This window comes from Artemia sp. Qi Xiang Cuo, chromosome 8 (genome assembly GCF_049724085.1).
Source record: "Artemia sp. Qi Xiang Cuo chromosome 8, ASM4972408v1, whole genome shotgun sequence".
Lineage (NCBI taxonomy): Eukaryota > Metazoa > Arthropoda > Branchiopoda > Anostraca > Artemiidae > Artemia > Artemia sp. Qi Xiang Cuo.
Window position 1 is genome coordinate 78,667,992 of NC_142801.1, and position 16,758 is coordinate 78,684,749.

The following is a 16,758-nucleotide window of genomic DNA, read 5'->3' on the forward strand; positions in this document are numbered from 1 at the left end:
TCATTAGCATTAATGAGATTTCACTTCTCGTGTACTTACCGCTTTCTTAACAAGTACCAATTTAACGCTTGTGCTGGAATGCCATTTTAGGGGTATTTTCCGTACTAGATTTGAAACTACTGTTTTTTAGTATTTTTACTGAGAAAAAAAGAAAAAAATTGGTACTTGTACGATATAACCCTGACAGTGGCGGATCCATGGGGGGGGACGAAGAGGGTGCATGCCCCCCCAGCGTAGTCTAAAGTAGTGTAAATTACTTAATTAACTCAAGTTTGCGTTAATTAAACTTGCTCATAACGCAAATTTATCGGACCAACCTATTTTGCGCCCCCCCCCACAATTTTTATTTTCGGATCAACCTATTTTGAACCCCCCCCCCCCCCCTAAAAAATCCTGGGTCCGCCCCTAAATCCTGACCTAATATTCTTCATCTAAGTAGAACCTGTTTCTCTGACGCTCAATCCAAATAAAATATACCTAAGTATGATAAAAATACAATACTTTAGAAACAAATTTGGGCCATATATTTGCTTATTTGGGGGGGGGGGTAAAGCATAACGGGTTTGCAAGCGTAATGTGTTAGGTACAATTGTTTTCCATATTTATGAAGTAAGAATTGTTTTCTAACTTAATACTGTCCAAATACTTTACCAACACCTCTCCCCCCTTAGGTGCAAATATATTGCCCAAGTTATATATTTCCCATCTATTCTGTCACTTTGTCTTGTCTCATGCTGAGCTGAAAGAAACGAGCGAAAAAAAAACGGTTCCACAATGTGTCAATGGATGAACCACTTGAGTGGTCACGGCTATACCATGCAAGTAGCCTACCAAAAATTCGCTTAACTCTTGAAAAAATGTATGCGGGTTTCTTATTTTCTTATTAAACAAGGAGTTCTCACCCTTTCCGATGTCTTCAAAAATTGGTGCCCCTGCACTTGTGTGCAATTTACTTTTATTTATTTATTCATTGTTGGATTTAAGTTTGATGTGTGTCAGAGTAAAATGTATAAATAAAGACTTGGACTCACAGATGCCTTGATTTGCTGCAATAAATTTGCTTGATTTTTGGGTGGAATCCCAGTATGTGACATGCTTTAGAGGATACTATTTGAGATATTCGCATGTTTTAACTAAGGGTGACCAAGATGCATTTTGACAAAGGGATAGTTATCCGTACGAAACCAAAGGATCCATGTAATACTTCTTGGTTTCCGTAAGCAAAATACAATATCGACTATGTAGTTCCTACCATTTGAAGCCAGGGATGATTGCAAGGACCCAAGAATCACTTGAAAAAGTGCAGTGCCAATTTTGAAACCAAGAGCTCAAGCTGTCGACCTTAAAATTTAGGAATAAGACTTTCTGCTATCCAAGAGGTTCTTGATCTGGTCGTTACCCATAATCTTATCCATTGTTCCTTTTACTTGCCTAATAACTTGAAGCTTATTTTTTTATCAGTCCCTGCTCCCTTTAATCCAAGTCTGAACCTTTTCTAATCGCAGATGGAACACAATTATCCTGAATATGTGGGGAACTACCTACCTTTTAAAGTACCGCTCTTTACGCTAAGGTTAATAGTATTGTATCTATTGATACTAAAAATACATGAAAAAATACATGGAATTACACAAGAATATACAGTGCATATCTATTATACACAGTCCGAAATACACATACAATTACACATGAATTGCGCAAGAAAAACCCATGCTTGATACACTGTATTTACATGTAACCTAGGTGCTGATTTGAACGATACATTCAACTATACATTCACGCCTACAAGAATATTGGTCAAAAGTGTATACAATATGAACGATACATTTGAATTGCGCAAGAAAAACCCATGCTTGAGACACTGTATTTAAAAAACCACATTTTTTAATTGTTTGATTGACGTGTTTGGGGAGATTACGTTCCTTGGCACCTTTTCAGAGCATGTACTTTCCATGCAAGATGGTTAAACATGCTTTTACAATCGGAAATGTTTGATTAACATTTGCAAAAGGGGGCAATGGGATTTGCGAATTGGAGTGTAGGATTTGACTTGAAATAAAAATTTTTAACAAGAAATGACTGAAAAGTGTTTTGGAGAAGATGGGGTGATTGTGTACTGTATAATACACAAGTGATGTTTTGGACAGTGTTGTCAATTTAAAATAGTTTAGAAATAAAAAAAAATTAACAAGAAATGGCTGAAAAGTGTTTTGAGGGAGATGGGTTGCATGGAGGGTTGAGTTACACGAGGGTTCAGTTAAAGGGGGTACAGTTACACGGGAGTTTAGTTAAATGGGGTCGAGTTGCACGAAGGGTTCAGTAGCACGAAGGTTCAGTAGCACGAGGGTTCAGTAGCCGGTGGATTCAGTTGTAAGGGGTTTCGGTTATACAGGGGGTCAGTTCCATGGGGCTTCAGGTGCAGGGGGGTTTAATTAATTGGGGGTTGAGTTGCACGGGGGTTTAGTTAAAAGTGGCTTGAGTTGCACGGGAGTTGAGTTGCACGAGGGTTCAGTTGCACGGGGGTTACGAGGGTTCAGTAGCACGAGGGTTCAGTAGCACGGGGGTTCAGTTGTACGGAGTTTCGGTTATACAGGGGTTCAGTTACATGGGAGGTTCAGTTGCACGGGGGTTACGAGGGTTCAGGAGCACGGGGGTTCAGTTGTATGGGGTTTCGGTTATACAGGGGTTCAGTTACATGGGGGGTTCAGTTGCACGGGGGTTTAGTTAAATGGGGCTTTGGGAGCACGCACGAAATTATGTAACTCAACATCCGTTTTTTATTCATCCTTGAAAAACTGTATAAAAGTGTTTTGATGGAGATGGGTTGCATGGAGGGTTGCGTTGCACGAGGGTTCAGTTAAAGGGGGTACAGTTACACAGGGGATTTAGTTAAATGGGCTCGAGTTGCACGAGGGTTCAGTAGCACGAGGGTTCAGTAGCACGGGGGTTCAGTTGTACGGGGTTTCGGTTATACAGGGGTTCAGTTACATGGGGGGTTCAGTTGCACGGGGGTTTAGTTAAATGTGGCTTGAGTTGCACGGGAGTTGAGTTGCACGAGGGTTCAGTTGCACGGGGGTTACGAGGGTTCAGTAGCACGGGGGTTCAGTTGTACGGGGTTTCGGTTATACAGGGGTTCAGTTACATGGGGGGTTCAGTTGCAAGTGGGCTTAGTTAAATGGGGCTCGAGTGACACGGGAGTTCAGTTGCACGAGGGTTCAGTTGCACGGGGGTTCAGTTACATGCGGATTCAGTTACACGGGGTTTAGTTAAATGTGGTTGAGTTGCATAGTCTCGTTGGAAAAAATTGAAGTTCATACTTAAACAGTTCTATTAAGAGCTATTGCTATGGAAATGGCTCATTTTTGAATCGAAACTATGCTTTTCTGACTGAAGATACACATTTGGATCAGAAAATGTGAAAATGTACACAATTGAAACAGAGAAGTGTGTTTTGACGATATTTTCTATAATTTCGTCTGAAAAATAGGAGTTCACGCTTAAAAAGTTCTATTAAGAGCTATTTTTATGGAAATGGTTCATTTTTGAACCAAAACTATGTTTTTCTGACTGAAGATATACATTAAAATTAGAGAATTGTGTTTTGATAGTATTTTCTATAGTCTCATTGGAAAAATTGGAGTTCATACTTAAACAATTCTATTAAGAGCTATTGCTATGGAGATGGCTCATTTTTGAATCGAAGTTTTGTGGTGCTTTACCTTGTCACAGCTACATTCTCATGATTTTTCAAAGTTCATTTTGAATTTCTGTCGTGAAATGTAAGAGTTAGAATATTTCAGTAGTGACTTGTTGTGCTTTACCTTGTCACAGTTACATTCTCTTGATTTTTCGAAGTTCATTTTGAATTTCTGTCGTGAAATGCAAGAGTTGGAATATTTCAGTAGTGTTTTGTTGTGCTTTACCTTGTCACAGTTACATTCTATGCAATATTCTGGGAACAGCTAATACTTTATGACATTAGGATGTTGAAAAGAACAATAAATTAAATAAATAAAATACTGTGTCCATCCAATTTGTCAAATAGACATACCAGAATATCTCAGAAACGGCTAAGTGTTTTTTCTAGATGATAATGTTTTTCTCTTTTTTTTTGTTGATTTTATGGCAAATAAAATACCTAACTCTAGGTTTTTTTTACCAAATAATTCGTGCTAATAAAATGTAAGGAGCAAATCAGGCCAATAGTTTTAAAGGGGGTCGGCAGTCCCAATCTTACTATTTTGAATTTTAAATTTTTTTTTGTTTACTATGCAAGGTGTTGCTGTTACACGTCTTAGTACAAGTGAAAACCACATCTTCGTTTTTTTCTCAACTTGAAACATGAAGTCTTTACTTGATTATTCTTATTTTTTTGATATTTACAAAATTAATATTTATAGTAATGTTTGTCAATATTCTTATTTAAATTGCTTATTAGTTTCTTTTTGCATCTCTTATTTTTAAAGCTAAGAGGCTTAATCAAACCTTTTTGCAAGAGTGTTTGGCTCTTCAACTGCTGCAAATTGAAGTTCCATGTATGTTCTATTGCTCTATTTACATAAAGTGGAATTTTGTGTCTACTGGACCCCTTAGAGCGTTTTTCACCAAAGGAAAGGGGATAAGGAGCCCCAAAAGCATGCATATTTATGCACAGTTGATGAGATACCCCTCTCCCCTTTCTGTGTGTAAATGGGAAAGTGTATCTGATTAAAATTCTAATAACCTGTTTGATGAAATCGCTTCTGAGGTGAAAAGAAAAATTTAAAGAAAAACATTTTTTGGATTTATTTGCACCTTCCTTCTTTTTGTTATAACCTGGTAGTATAGTTTTGTGTTTTTTTTTATTGTTCTTTTTTTCATAATAGAAATTAAATTGGCATCAATAGTAATAGGATTGACATTACTAAAAGATGTGTGGTTACATGTTTGAAATTTAGGTCTGTCCCAACTCTAAAGATTTGTCCATATTTCTGTGTGTAATTTTTCTCTTTTTTAAGCTCAATGGGAATCAGATTTTGGAAAGAACAGAGAGAAAGCCAAACGCAAGCTTAAATTTTTCAGGTTAGTCTTTTATTGGCTAATCATAGGCAGCGCAATAGCGCTGCCCAAGTAAAGAACAATGTTGGCACAATGTGTTATTTATTTATTTAGTTTTTGGTTTTGGACCAGCACACTTTGTATAGAAGGAGTTAGAGGGTAAATAGCCTCCCCCCCCTCACGTCAATCATTTCTCCGAACATATCCAATCATAAATTTGAGATAGCTAACTTTTTCAACATCATTGAAAGGTCCAGAAATTATGTCTGAGGATTACAAACCCTCTCCCACAGCCCTCAGGGCAAGGGTTCTAAGTTATGCCCTGGGGGGCATAAAAGATTTTTATAGTAAAGGCGGTCGTATATACTTCGGAGAGGACTCATTGGATTGGTGAGTGCATCTTTAAGAGTCAAAGTGATCAGAAGGCATTTACTTCCCCCCCCCCTCCCACACACACACACACACACACATGTTGTGTTTTCCCGAAATGCATCAGTATTTCTAAGATAGCCATTCTATTCAGAATAGTCCAAAGATGATATATCACGGCTTTTGGGGTTGAAATAAACCCCCAGAGACTGGGGGCAAGGGTTGTAAGTTATGCCCCAGGGGCATTTAAGGTTTTTATGGATGGGATGGCTGAATAAACTTTAGAGGCGGCTCATTTGGTTGAGAATTGAAAGTTCTAGATCTCTTTTTAGAGTCAAAACTGACGGAGCGACTATCCCCCACCCCCCTCCGCAGCAACCCATCTTCACCAAACGCAACTGATTGAAATTGTGAGATAGCCATTTGGTTCAAATTTTTCAAAAGAACATATAACGATCCCTCTAGGGTTGACAAAACCCCCAGAGTCCTGGGGCAAAAGCTGTAAGCTATGCCCTGGGAGCATATAAGGTTTTTATGGAATGGGTGGTTGTATAAACTTCAGATGAGACTAATTTGATTTGGATATACAAATGAATGTGCATTGTCAGTTTAACATACATATGCTGATATTTATTTCTTAAAAGCTTAATGATTTTTCATTCATTAAAGTCATAAAAGTAAAAACATTAAATTTGTGTTTCTCAGTAAAGTGCAAATTATGTTCTGGCCTTGAGAAGGTATAAGGGTTGTGAGCCATACTCATGTTAATTTCTGTTCGGTGGAAATTTTTTTTTAATTAATTGAAAAGTAAGGGGAAGGAGTATGTACTGTTTGTAATTCCCTTTTTTTGTTAATGAATTTTGATTAGTATATGAAAAACAAGAGTAATTACTTGCTTAAACCCATCAAACTCTTTTACCAAACCTAATTTTTTGCTTAAACCTTCTCTCACTTGCTACTCTAAGGAACACTGGAGGTTCTTGAAGGAATCAATATAAGAAATATAGATTTTGCACATTTTGAATAATAATATTATGCACTATGCGGCCAAAAGGGGTTATATTGAGCGTTAAGTTTTTGTGCATCACATTTGTTTATCATTATAATAAAACTATAAACTCTTTGGCCTAAGAGGGATATTTTTTTTATTAAAAAAAATAATCATAATAGTGCAATAATTTGATGTCACTCGATAATCGATAGTTTCTTTATCAAATATATTTTAACATCTATTGCTTAAGACGACAAAATGCTGCTTTAAGTTTAACTGTGAATATCCACTCCTGCTTCGAATATTTTTGGTTTTTCTTATTTTATCTAGGTTTCTATCTAGATATTTATCAATATGGAGATATAGTTTTCGATATAGATGTCTAGATATAGATCCACAACTAATTATAATACTTTGTTTTACTTTTTATTTGTAGGTATCCTTGTATTCTTTAAATACCATGTTCTATATGGTGTAGTTCTAGATAGAGTCTATTTAGATATAGTTATAGATGTCCTACATCCAATGGTAAGGGTCATTATTTCCTCTCCTAAATGTATGATTTTATAATTTTTAATTCAGTCATTATTGAACATCCGAGATACCCTTAGACAGGAGTACTATGAAATAATTTTATTTTAATTTGGTTGCTCAAAGTTTTGTTTACTGAATCCACTGATGACAATAATATGTCCATATAATAAACAGAGCTACTAGATTACAAACTCATTATGCTGTAGCAGCAAAAGTGTTAATACCTGGAAGTTAATTCAAGTTCTTTTATGTGCCGTTTTGCCAATTTGCCAAATATAGATCTAAAAAAAAATAGATGTTGGTCAAATAAACTATATTTTGGACTATTTTTTCAAATTTCTGCTGTTTTGTGAGATTGTTAGAGGGGAAGAATGTTAGGAATAGCTGTTCTAATTTTTTAGATTCATCTAAAAGATGGTTTTGAAAAAGTTTTTCAAAGAAAAATTAAGAGCCATATTAAATTTATGACGAGTGGAAATAATGTCTGAAAATTTATTAAATTTATGACGAATGAAAATAATGATTGACAATAATACAAACTTGAAACGACCATAAACTATTATCAATGAATAATTGGAGCCCAGAAAAACCAAAATTTTAAATGAATAATAACACTAAACGAGAAGATAACAGGAAATAATAACAATATCAACACAAATATAAAATAATAATAAAATAACAATAATAACAAACAGGAATTATTTGCAGTAGCAAAGGGAGTTGATATACCAACAAACCAGAACCATTCTGAGGATGTTCCGCTCTAATTACTGCGCAATCAGATGCATTGTATTTTTTAATCCTTTTTGCTTCGTCAGTAAGTCATTCTCACAAAATAAATTATCCTTCATATCCAAAGTGGCACAATTTTTTTTCAGCAATTTAGCGATGGCCTCCACTTAAAACTTCCTTAACTAATATTTTAATGCTTTCCACTTTCTTTATTTCATTCGATCTATTACTCAAATTTTTCTTGTACAAGTCCCTCTTTTCTATTAAACATAAAGCATTTTCACTGATATAGCATTTCTAGCTTTCTTCCCAAAGACACCATCAGCGAGCTCACTAACTATTTTCCTAAGATTATTCCATTCATCTTCTACATTGTGTTCTACAATTTTTATTCTGGAGGCTGCCAACGTCATAGCTTCCTGGAAAGTAGTTACACTTCCTAAGTTTTATGTTTAGGTTAATCCTAGAGCCTACTAGATGATCATCTTTGCTTTTAACATCAATAACAGCACTTCTATATTCCCTGGCATTGATCCTGTCAGTCGCTTAAAATTTCATAATCATTAAGGGTAGCTGTCTTACTATCATGTCAATTCCATGTGAAATTATGGGCCATTTTATAACCAGATATTGTAATGGTTGTAACTAGATTGTAATACTTACTAAATTGCGGCAGTCTGTATTCATTATAGTTTTCTTTGCCTTCGAAAAATGTACGTATGCTAGGATACCCTTCTGTTTGCAAGGAGAACCACCATTAGTGTTTTCTTTTCGTACGACAAATTCATCCATGCCAGGATACAATCTATCCCTATTTCTACCAACCTGGGTGGTAAAATCTCTTAATGTGATTGCAATATTTCTACCTGGGACAAAATTCAGCTGTGTGTAAAATTAATTTGGGTCACCACTATTTCCATTACTTCGATTTACAGGGGCGTATACTACTAGGAATGATATCTTTAACTTTTTAGTCATAAAATGAGCAACTAGAATTCTATTATTATGAGCTTCCCTAAGTAAACATGACTAAGCAGTATCCGTATTCAAGGCCTACTCCAGGCCTATTCACCCCATCCTTCCTCCCTAAGTAAATAAATTCTATATCTTCGAACTTTATATTTCCTAACCCTGGGATATGAGTATGAAATTCCCCTTAAGTCGAGTTTGAAGTGTCTGAATTCGTCTGTCAAAATGTTGATTCGACAGTTGTTTGCTGTTTTTCGGTTTTATTTTTTATTAAGTTTTCTTTTCTAATTTTGGAAGCATCATGTAATGATTATTTTTTGTTCTTCATAATTTGTACTACTAGAAGGGTTACTTCTATGAGGCTTTTAAGATTGATTTACTTTCAATTTTCTTTAGAAGATGAAGAAAAATTCCCAAATTTTAGTGAAGATATTATTGGATGGAATTATCCTATTTTATCACCCAAACATGAAGATGTTTCTTTGATGGTTTCTTCTGGTGTATCTGAACAGCTTAATTGTAATTTCAAGCCTTCTGAGCCTCGATCAAATTTTTTTGATCATGAAAGTGAGTATTCGGACATTTTTTGTTCTTATTATTCAGTCCAGAACCCACCTGACTTGCTCCAAAAACGAACTAGAAAATTTTAAAAATGTCTGAAGTCTACTCCAAGTTTATATCGCGAGGATAACATATTGCGCATTTTAGTGGCAGAGAAGTATACGATTAGAGTATCAAACTGAAAACATATTTTTTCCCTGTCTAATTAAACAGTGGTAATTAAAATGTTAAGATCATTTTGATCATGTAAATTCTCTCCTTAATTGCCACGCTGAATTGTGGAATGAAAAATGCCAAAAATTGACATTTTTACACTGAAAGCAGAAAAAAACACTTGTACCACCCATTTTACGCGTATCAATTGAGTCAGGTGTTTCAATAATCATTGGGGCTGTACAACTTTTTTAATTAAGAAAAGTGATGTTTTTCAAATCAGAATAAAAAAAAAACTAATATAATTTTTCAATAGTCAACTAATAGGGTAAATACAACAAAATAGGATAGCTTAATTGGTCTTTCTAGAAATATTCCCCTGTAGGTAAGTCAATTGATAAATAATTTGAAGTCTTGAATCTCCAAGAATTTTAATAACTAACATATTAACGTGTAGCTTAGATTTTTTATTGTTCAGTTATATGTACATTTGTTAAAAGAGTTGTATTCATATGTGAATCCAACAAAAATTTACAAATACATCAGATCCTAACAAGCTTAATGTACTAGTAATCATAAAAATCGTAATGCATTAGTAATCTTACAAGCCATGCCTCAACCATTAGAAAATATCAATTTGCTAGGTGAGCATTAAAGCTCAGTATCCATTCCTGGAAGGTTCATTATCCTAACCCAATTAATTTTTAGAATAGCAAAATGCCCCTCAGCTGGGATTAAAAAAGGGGGAGGTAGAAAAGCCAAAATACCTGCTTTGGAGATACCCTGGGCTGCTATTTAAGCCAAAAAATGCCATTAGCTTATGTCGAAAGATTAATATGATATATCGAATGCTATCTAACTTGAACAAACCGCCGAATTCGGTTTTCGTTAGTAGGGCTTCAAAACATCGGCACTGAATGTATTATATGTCTCACGTCTATTGCTGAAAGATTTATTCTCATAATTCTTCTAGTTTCTAAGCTAGCAATCCCAAAATCCTTTAGAATATTTGGAAATTTTAGGGAAAAAATTAAAAAAAAAAATTCCAAATAAAAGATAGGCCTATATCATTTATAGTGGAGTGACACACAAACATTTGACAAACTTGGAGTAACTTTTGATTTCCTTCAACATCATTAAAACATGCTATGAAAGTTCTTACGCAATATCTCCAGTATTTCCTTGAATATTGCATTTACGCCTTTTTGGCAATCTTATCTCATATACTATCTTTTGATTTAGTTTATAAATATCTTTTAGTTTTTCCGGAAAATTTCAACTTAATACTCTGTTCTGTTCCTGGGATATTGCATCTATGATAATCTGAGAACCTAAATCAATTTCTTTCGATTCAGCTCAGCAGTTGTAGAAGCAGTAGTAGTTGTTAAAGTCCTGGAAGTTTCGACCTGGAATACTACAAACCATTGACGACAGGCCTGCATTCCTGCGTAGTACCTTTAGCTTTACCTTGGGTGTTACGTGGACGCCCCTTTTACGGTCTGGATAAGCCCAAGCTTTGTTTATTCACCTCAATAGAAGTAACAGTGTTAGAAGTTGTATCCCTTAAAGTTTCAATTTTATACCATATACTATTTGCTGAAATATTGCTGATACGCCCTTTGGTCATTTTGCACACACATACTGTTTCTTTGTTCTTTTCTTTATTTCTCAAAATTTTGACCCACATACCCATAGCCTTTTTCAAGTACGAGGATAAAATATATCTCCATTTCGAAATAACAAAATCAATATGATAACATGTATAACTTTTAGCCCTCATAGGGCTACAAAACTCGTATAACTTATAGCCCTTGACCCAAAGTTCTGGTGGGGTATTTCACAGTCTTAAAAAACGACACTCGAAATTTCTTCAATACAAAGTGGTAAGGAAAAAAAAAAGCAAATACAAAAAATGCACAGAACCTGAAAACTCAGAGTGCTATTATGCTGTTTATTATTATCAATTCTCGTGACTAACATATAATAAAAATAAGTTTCGTTGAATTTGTTTAGTAAGCTTTACTGATTATTTTTTTATGTCAATTTGAATTATATTTTGTTTTAAAAGTTGAAGACGCTTTACCAAGCCACGATGAGGAAGTTTTGGGCGTTCTAAACTTTCTTTTGTTTTCTAAACGCGAAAATGGTCCTTTGGGTAATTTTCCTGGCTTTTCAGGACCTTTTAAAGTTCAACCTGACACCAAACACATAAATACATAGATACATAATAAATAAGTTCATAGAATAAAACACATTGGAACATGGGTTATTTGAAAAAATAACCGGGACGGACAAGTGGACGAAACTTTGAATTTAGACTAATCTGAAGACGGAATTTTTATCTTGTCTCATCTCGTTGTTCTAAAGGCTAAACTGGCTTTTTTGTCTAGAAGGGACGTTTCAAATTGTCCCTTGAAGAGTTTCGCGAAGATAAGCTGTGTTTTTGATCGCCGTTTAATTGCCGTTTTTGCTTAAAATTTGTTTTGATGGCCGGCACATTCACCGTTGTGCTGATTTGCATTTTTGCTCGAGTAAACTCTGAACGGCACTAGGCTACGGCGAAAAGCAGTAGAACGTCGAACTTTGATTACAAGGACGTTGAAAGCTCACCTTAGAATCAACTTGGATAGAATTTAGACAATAAAATCAATAAGCATGAGCTTATACTTGTTTCAGCTGCTGATCGATTATTATTTCTATATATGTTATAATTAAGTTCCAACTTTATCCAAGTATTCATGAGCTTTTTAAATCACGTGTCCCGACTGCTGATCGGTTATTATTTCTACATATGATATAATCAAGTTCCAATTGCTTCCAATGATTTGACTTAAGTCCCATCCGTCCTTGAAGGTCGTCTTTGGGCCTCTTTCTTTGTAATGGCGTGGATGTGCCTTTTGTATGCTTCACGGTCTTCTGCTAGGCGAAGACGGTCCGAGAGGCAGTGAGGTGCAAAGTTTTCCTTCCACCTTTTCGGGGAACGACCACGGGGACGAGAACCGTGAATTTGGCCTTCGAATGTTATTTTCTGGAGACGGGACCGACTCATCCGTTGTACGTGACCGAGCCATCGAAGTTGCTGGAGCTGGATCTTCATGAGAATTGTTTGTTGTACTTTAAGGCGCTCGAGAACTTCGACATTTGGGATTCTATCAAGGTAAGTGATCCCGGCGATGTGGCAGAGGCACTTAGTTTCAAATGCTGCGAGATTGCAATGGGGATGATCAGGGTATAGAAAAGTCGTGTCTTAAGCCGCAGAGACAAATCCTTGTTTCGCCATATTGGCATAAGGGCCTTGAAACTGGAACTCGCGAGGGCAAAACGTCTTTTATTGTCTTTTGATAGACGTTTGTCGCTGGTGATCAGACTACCGAGGTAAGGGAACTCGTCGATTCACTGGATACTCTCTCCATTAAGTTTCAGGTCTGGCTTAGCTTTTTTCTGCAGCTTTAATGAGCGGCACATAGCCTTTGTTTTTTATTCATTTATGTTCCATCTAAAAGAACTAGTGACTTAAAGGACGTTGTTAGCAATGGCTTGTAGATCTTTGGGTGTTTCAGCCATTTCGTCGATATCGTCGACGTAGGCTAGCTTATCTGCCTGAACACCCCCTATATGTGCATCACAAATTGTTTCTACCAGGGATAATACTGCTATGAGGAAAAGGTTGAAGAGATGCGACGACAAGAGGTGCCGTTGAAGGACACTTGCGGACGTAAAGGAACTGTCAGTGAGACGTTCAGTAGTCATGGCACGAACCATAAAATTAGAATAAATTTCTTTGATAAGATCTACTAGGTTATGTGGGATTCCGTATTGGAGGAGTATATGCCATAGGCCATTTCTCCAAATAAGGTCAAATGCTTGCCTAAAGTCGATGAAGAGCTGATACAGGTCGCGACCGAATTCCAGATATTTCTCTAAAATTTGGCGGAGCTTTAAAATCAAGCTTTAAGCTTTAAAAATCACGTGTTTTGACTGCTGATCGCCTTTCTTTCGTTCCCACAACTGATCAGCTGATCAGTTATTTTATGTATATAATTTAAAGAAGTTCCAACTGTTTTCTACATTCTTGGTATCTGAAACTGCTTTTTCCATGGGTGAAAGCCAAAACGGGATGTGAAAATAGCGTAAAATTTGAACATCGATTCATGAGCCCTAATAATCACGTGTTTTGACAGCTGATCGGTGAACTGCGACCTGTATTGATGATTTTTTTAATATTCACAATTATTCTGACAGTTCAACTATCCTAACAATCACGTGTTCTAACAGCTGATTGGTGAACTATGTTCTGCATTATTGATTGTTATTCTGACCTGCATTGTTGATTTTGTTATTATTCTCAACAAAAAAATTATTTTCTTCAATCTTTTTGGATCCCAGTGATTTTGTGTACACCTTACATGAAACCTCTGCTTTATAGAAATACCTGTTCTAAAAGTTAATTACAATGGCAATATTAAAAGAGAATTAAGTAATAAAGAAATTTCAGATTTAGTATGGGCTCTTTTTAAATACAATTATCTAAGAAAGGGGGGGGGGGGGTGCATTTTCAGGCTACTTTTTTTAATTTATCCCTTATTGTTTTCTTCAAAATATCAGCAAACAAAGACACATCCTTAGACCATTAGATCTACCTTTAATCTAATGTTTAATTAATTGCAAGTACAAGTGTCCTTCTTTTCTTTTTCTTAACAGAGGGACATTTTTAATATTTGAATGGTAATATCTGTAAATAAATAATTGGAGTTTTATTTTTATAATGTTTTTAGTAATAGACCTGAATCTGTTCAAGCCTCTCGTTTTGCTAAATATATTTTTTTCTTAATTTGCCTGAATTTTTTTCGTTTGATTTTTTATGTGAGCATCATTACTCTAGGGTATAATATATGAATGAGATAGTTTTATTGTAGCGTTTTAGGTTTTTTCCATGTCCTTTATTTATTTTATTATAGGAGGCGCAGATACATCATCAAGTACTGCCAATGCACTTATGGAAGCTTCAAATTCTAATATTGGCTTGCATGGGAAAAAGTGCAGAAAAGGCTATGAGTGCAATATATGCGATAAAAGATTTCCCTCCCATTCACTATTGGAAAGACATCAAAAAATTCACACAGGAAAAAAACTGTTTAAGTGTGATGTGTGTCAGAAGAGTTTTTTACGAGCGGACAATTTAAATACACATCAAAGACTGCACACAGGTGAGAAACCGTTTAAATGTGATGTATGTCAAAAGAGCTTTTCTCAGTGGGTTCAGTTGAATACACATCGAAGACTGCATACAGGTGAGAAACCTTATAAATGTGATGTATGTCAAAAGAACTTTTCTTATTCAAGTTCTTTGGTTAGACACCGAAGGGTGCACACTGGTGAGAAACCGTTTAAATGTGATGTGTGCAAAAAATGTTTTTCTCAATCATGCAATTTGAATGAGCACAAAAAAGTGCATAAGAGAGCATTTTCAATTTAAGCCGAATCTGAATTGTCATCTCACAACCCTTTCTTGGAGAAACCCCATTGGTTTGTAGTTGAAAATAAAAACTTCGTTACGTACTAGTGATTTTCATAGATGGCTAACCCCATTAGTGCTATCACTGTAAACTGAATACTGGTAGGATCGGTACGCGACACTCATGGTATATAGGAGTAATGTTGTATAAATTGTGGAAGCAATACAAATGGAAGCAGTTGCATCAACTTCCAACTGCTTCTAATGATTTACGAGCTTTGAAAATCACGTATTCCGACGGCTGATCGTTTATCATTTCTATATATATAATATAATCAAATTCCAACTGCCTCCAACGATTTAGAAGCTTTAAAAATGAGGTGTTCTGACTGCTGATCGGTTTTTATTTATATATATGATATAATCAAGCTGCAACGTTTTCCAACGATTTGAAAGCTTTAAAAAGCACGTGTTCCGACTGCTGATCATTCGAATCTGCACTTTCTACAGTCTTGATATCCGAAACTGTTTTTTCCACGGGTGAAAGCCATAAGAAAAAGTGAAAATAGCGTAAAATTAGAACATCGATTCATGAGCCCTAACAATCAGGGGTTTTAACAGCTGATCAGTGAACTATGACATGCATTGTTGATTTTGTTTTAATTCTCAAAAGCAAATTACTTTCATAAATTTTTTGGATCCCAGGGAGTTTTTGCATCCAAAAATGTACCCACAAAAGCCAGGCAACGCTCGGATAGATGTCCACATCTTTAGTATAAAGTAAAGATGAAGAGAATAAAAAGGTTAAAGAAAAAGGGTGAAACAAAATAAAAAAGGCTATAGAAAGAGATTTAGAAATTTCTAAAAGCTGTTCTTTGTGTTTAGTTTCCTTAACTAAATTCGAAAGTAGCAACGCGAACTTACAATGGTAAATATTAAGTAGATCTTGACTAATTTTTTTTCATATCAACATTCATATCAAATAAACACAGAAAGGTTTTTGTTTGTTTTACAGGAAATTACCATATTTGTGGGAATGTTTTGACAGTAATGCAAAAAATTTTGTAAGATGAAGTAGATTGTTGAAATCTGGCTACGAAAAAAGCTACAAAAATGAGACACAATTCTCAAGCATATAAGAATAATATCACTTGCTTTTGTAAATATTTAAAAAATATGTTAGACTAAATAATTTAAAAAGGCACCTAAATAATTGTTGATTCTAGGCTGTGCCTCTTTAAACATTTGAAATGCATTAAATTGTATAAATAATTAAAAGTGTTGAAACTCAAGCCGTTTTGTAGCTAAATTTAGAAATTTAAATCCAAATATCAGATAGGGTAAAAGAACTTTAACGTTTGGGCGCGAGAAAAATAAGCAAAATAGGACTTATTAATTATATATGACTAGGTATGTTTAAAGTCCATAACTGAGACACCAGTATAATTGTGGCTATTTTAAACTTGCACTCAATGCTGCCCAACGAGAAAAATCTCTCTGGATGTTTAACTGGTTTTGAAGCTTTCTAACCCCTCAACCATCCCTTTTCGCAATCTGTTTGAATTGTACCCTTCCACTAATTGCAACACCGGCTGTTTTAGCACCATTTTTAGATTATTCATTGCGACAATATATCTTAAAATATATCCACAATTTTGTATTTTAGTTTCTTTATTGTTTAATTAAGCTACTTGCCATTGAGTATTGTTATTCATAGCACTTTTTTATTTAATTGTTGTTGTTTTTATCTGATTAAAATATTTTTTTGCTAAAAGATTGCTGTGTATATTGGATATGAGTCATCTAGCTTCTCCATAAAAAGAATCAGGTTGGTGGCCTCACAATGACAAAAGGATGGCAATTGCACTGCCAACCTAACCCTCAGGCTGTTCTGCAAATTTGCTGCCCTTGAACTCTACTAAATAGTTTATTTGTTTTAAATTCATTAATTGATTCG

At 35.2% G+C, this 16,758-nt stretch overlaps 1 protein-coding gene across 4 annotated transcripts in view; it reads left to right on the plus strand.

The window, feature by feature from the left end:
• LOC148949826 (uncharacterized) overlaps positions 1 to 16,515 on the plus strand; it is a 35,410-nt gene extending 18,895 nt beyond the window's left edge. The window contains exons 3-5 of one of the 4 annotated variants that reach the window (XM_089093801.1): positions 4,998 to 5,061; positions 9,029 to 9,199; positions 14,305 to 16,515. In XM_089093801.1, the coding sequence (XP_088949927.1) occupies positions 4,998 to 5,061; positions 9,029 to 9,199; positions 14,305 to 14,822 (753 nt within the window). In that variant the 3' untranslated portion in view covers positions 14,823 to 16,515. The remainder of the gene's footprint in view (positions 1 to 4,997; positions 5,062 to 9,028; positions 9,200 to 14,304) is intronic. The other 3 variants (XM_089093802.1, XM_089093800.1, XM_089093799.1) reach the window with 3 other exon arrangements.
• The last annotated feature ends 243 nt before the right edge of the window (positions 16,516 to 16,758 follow it).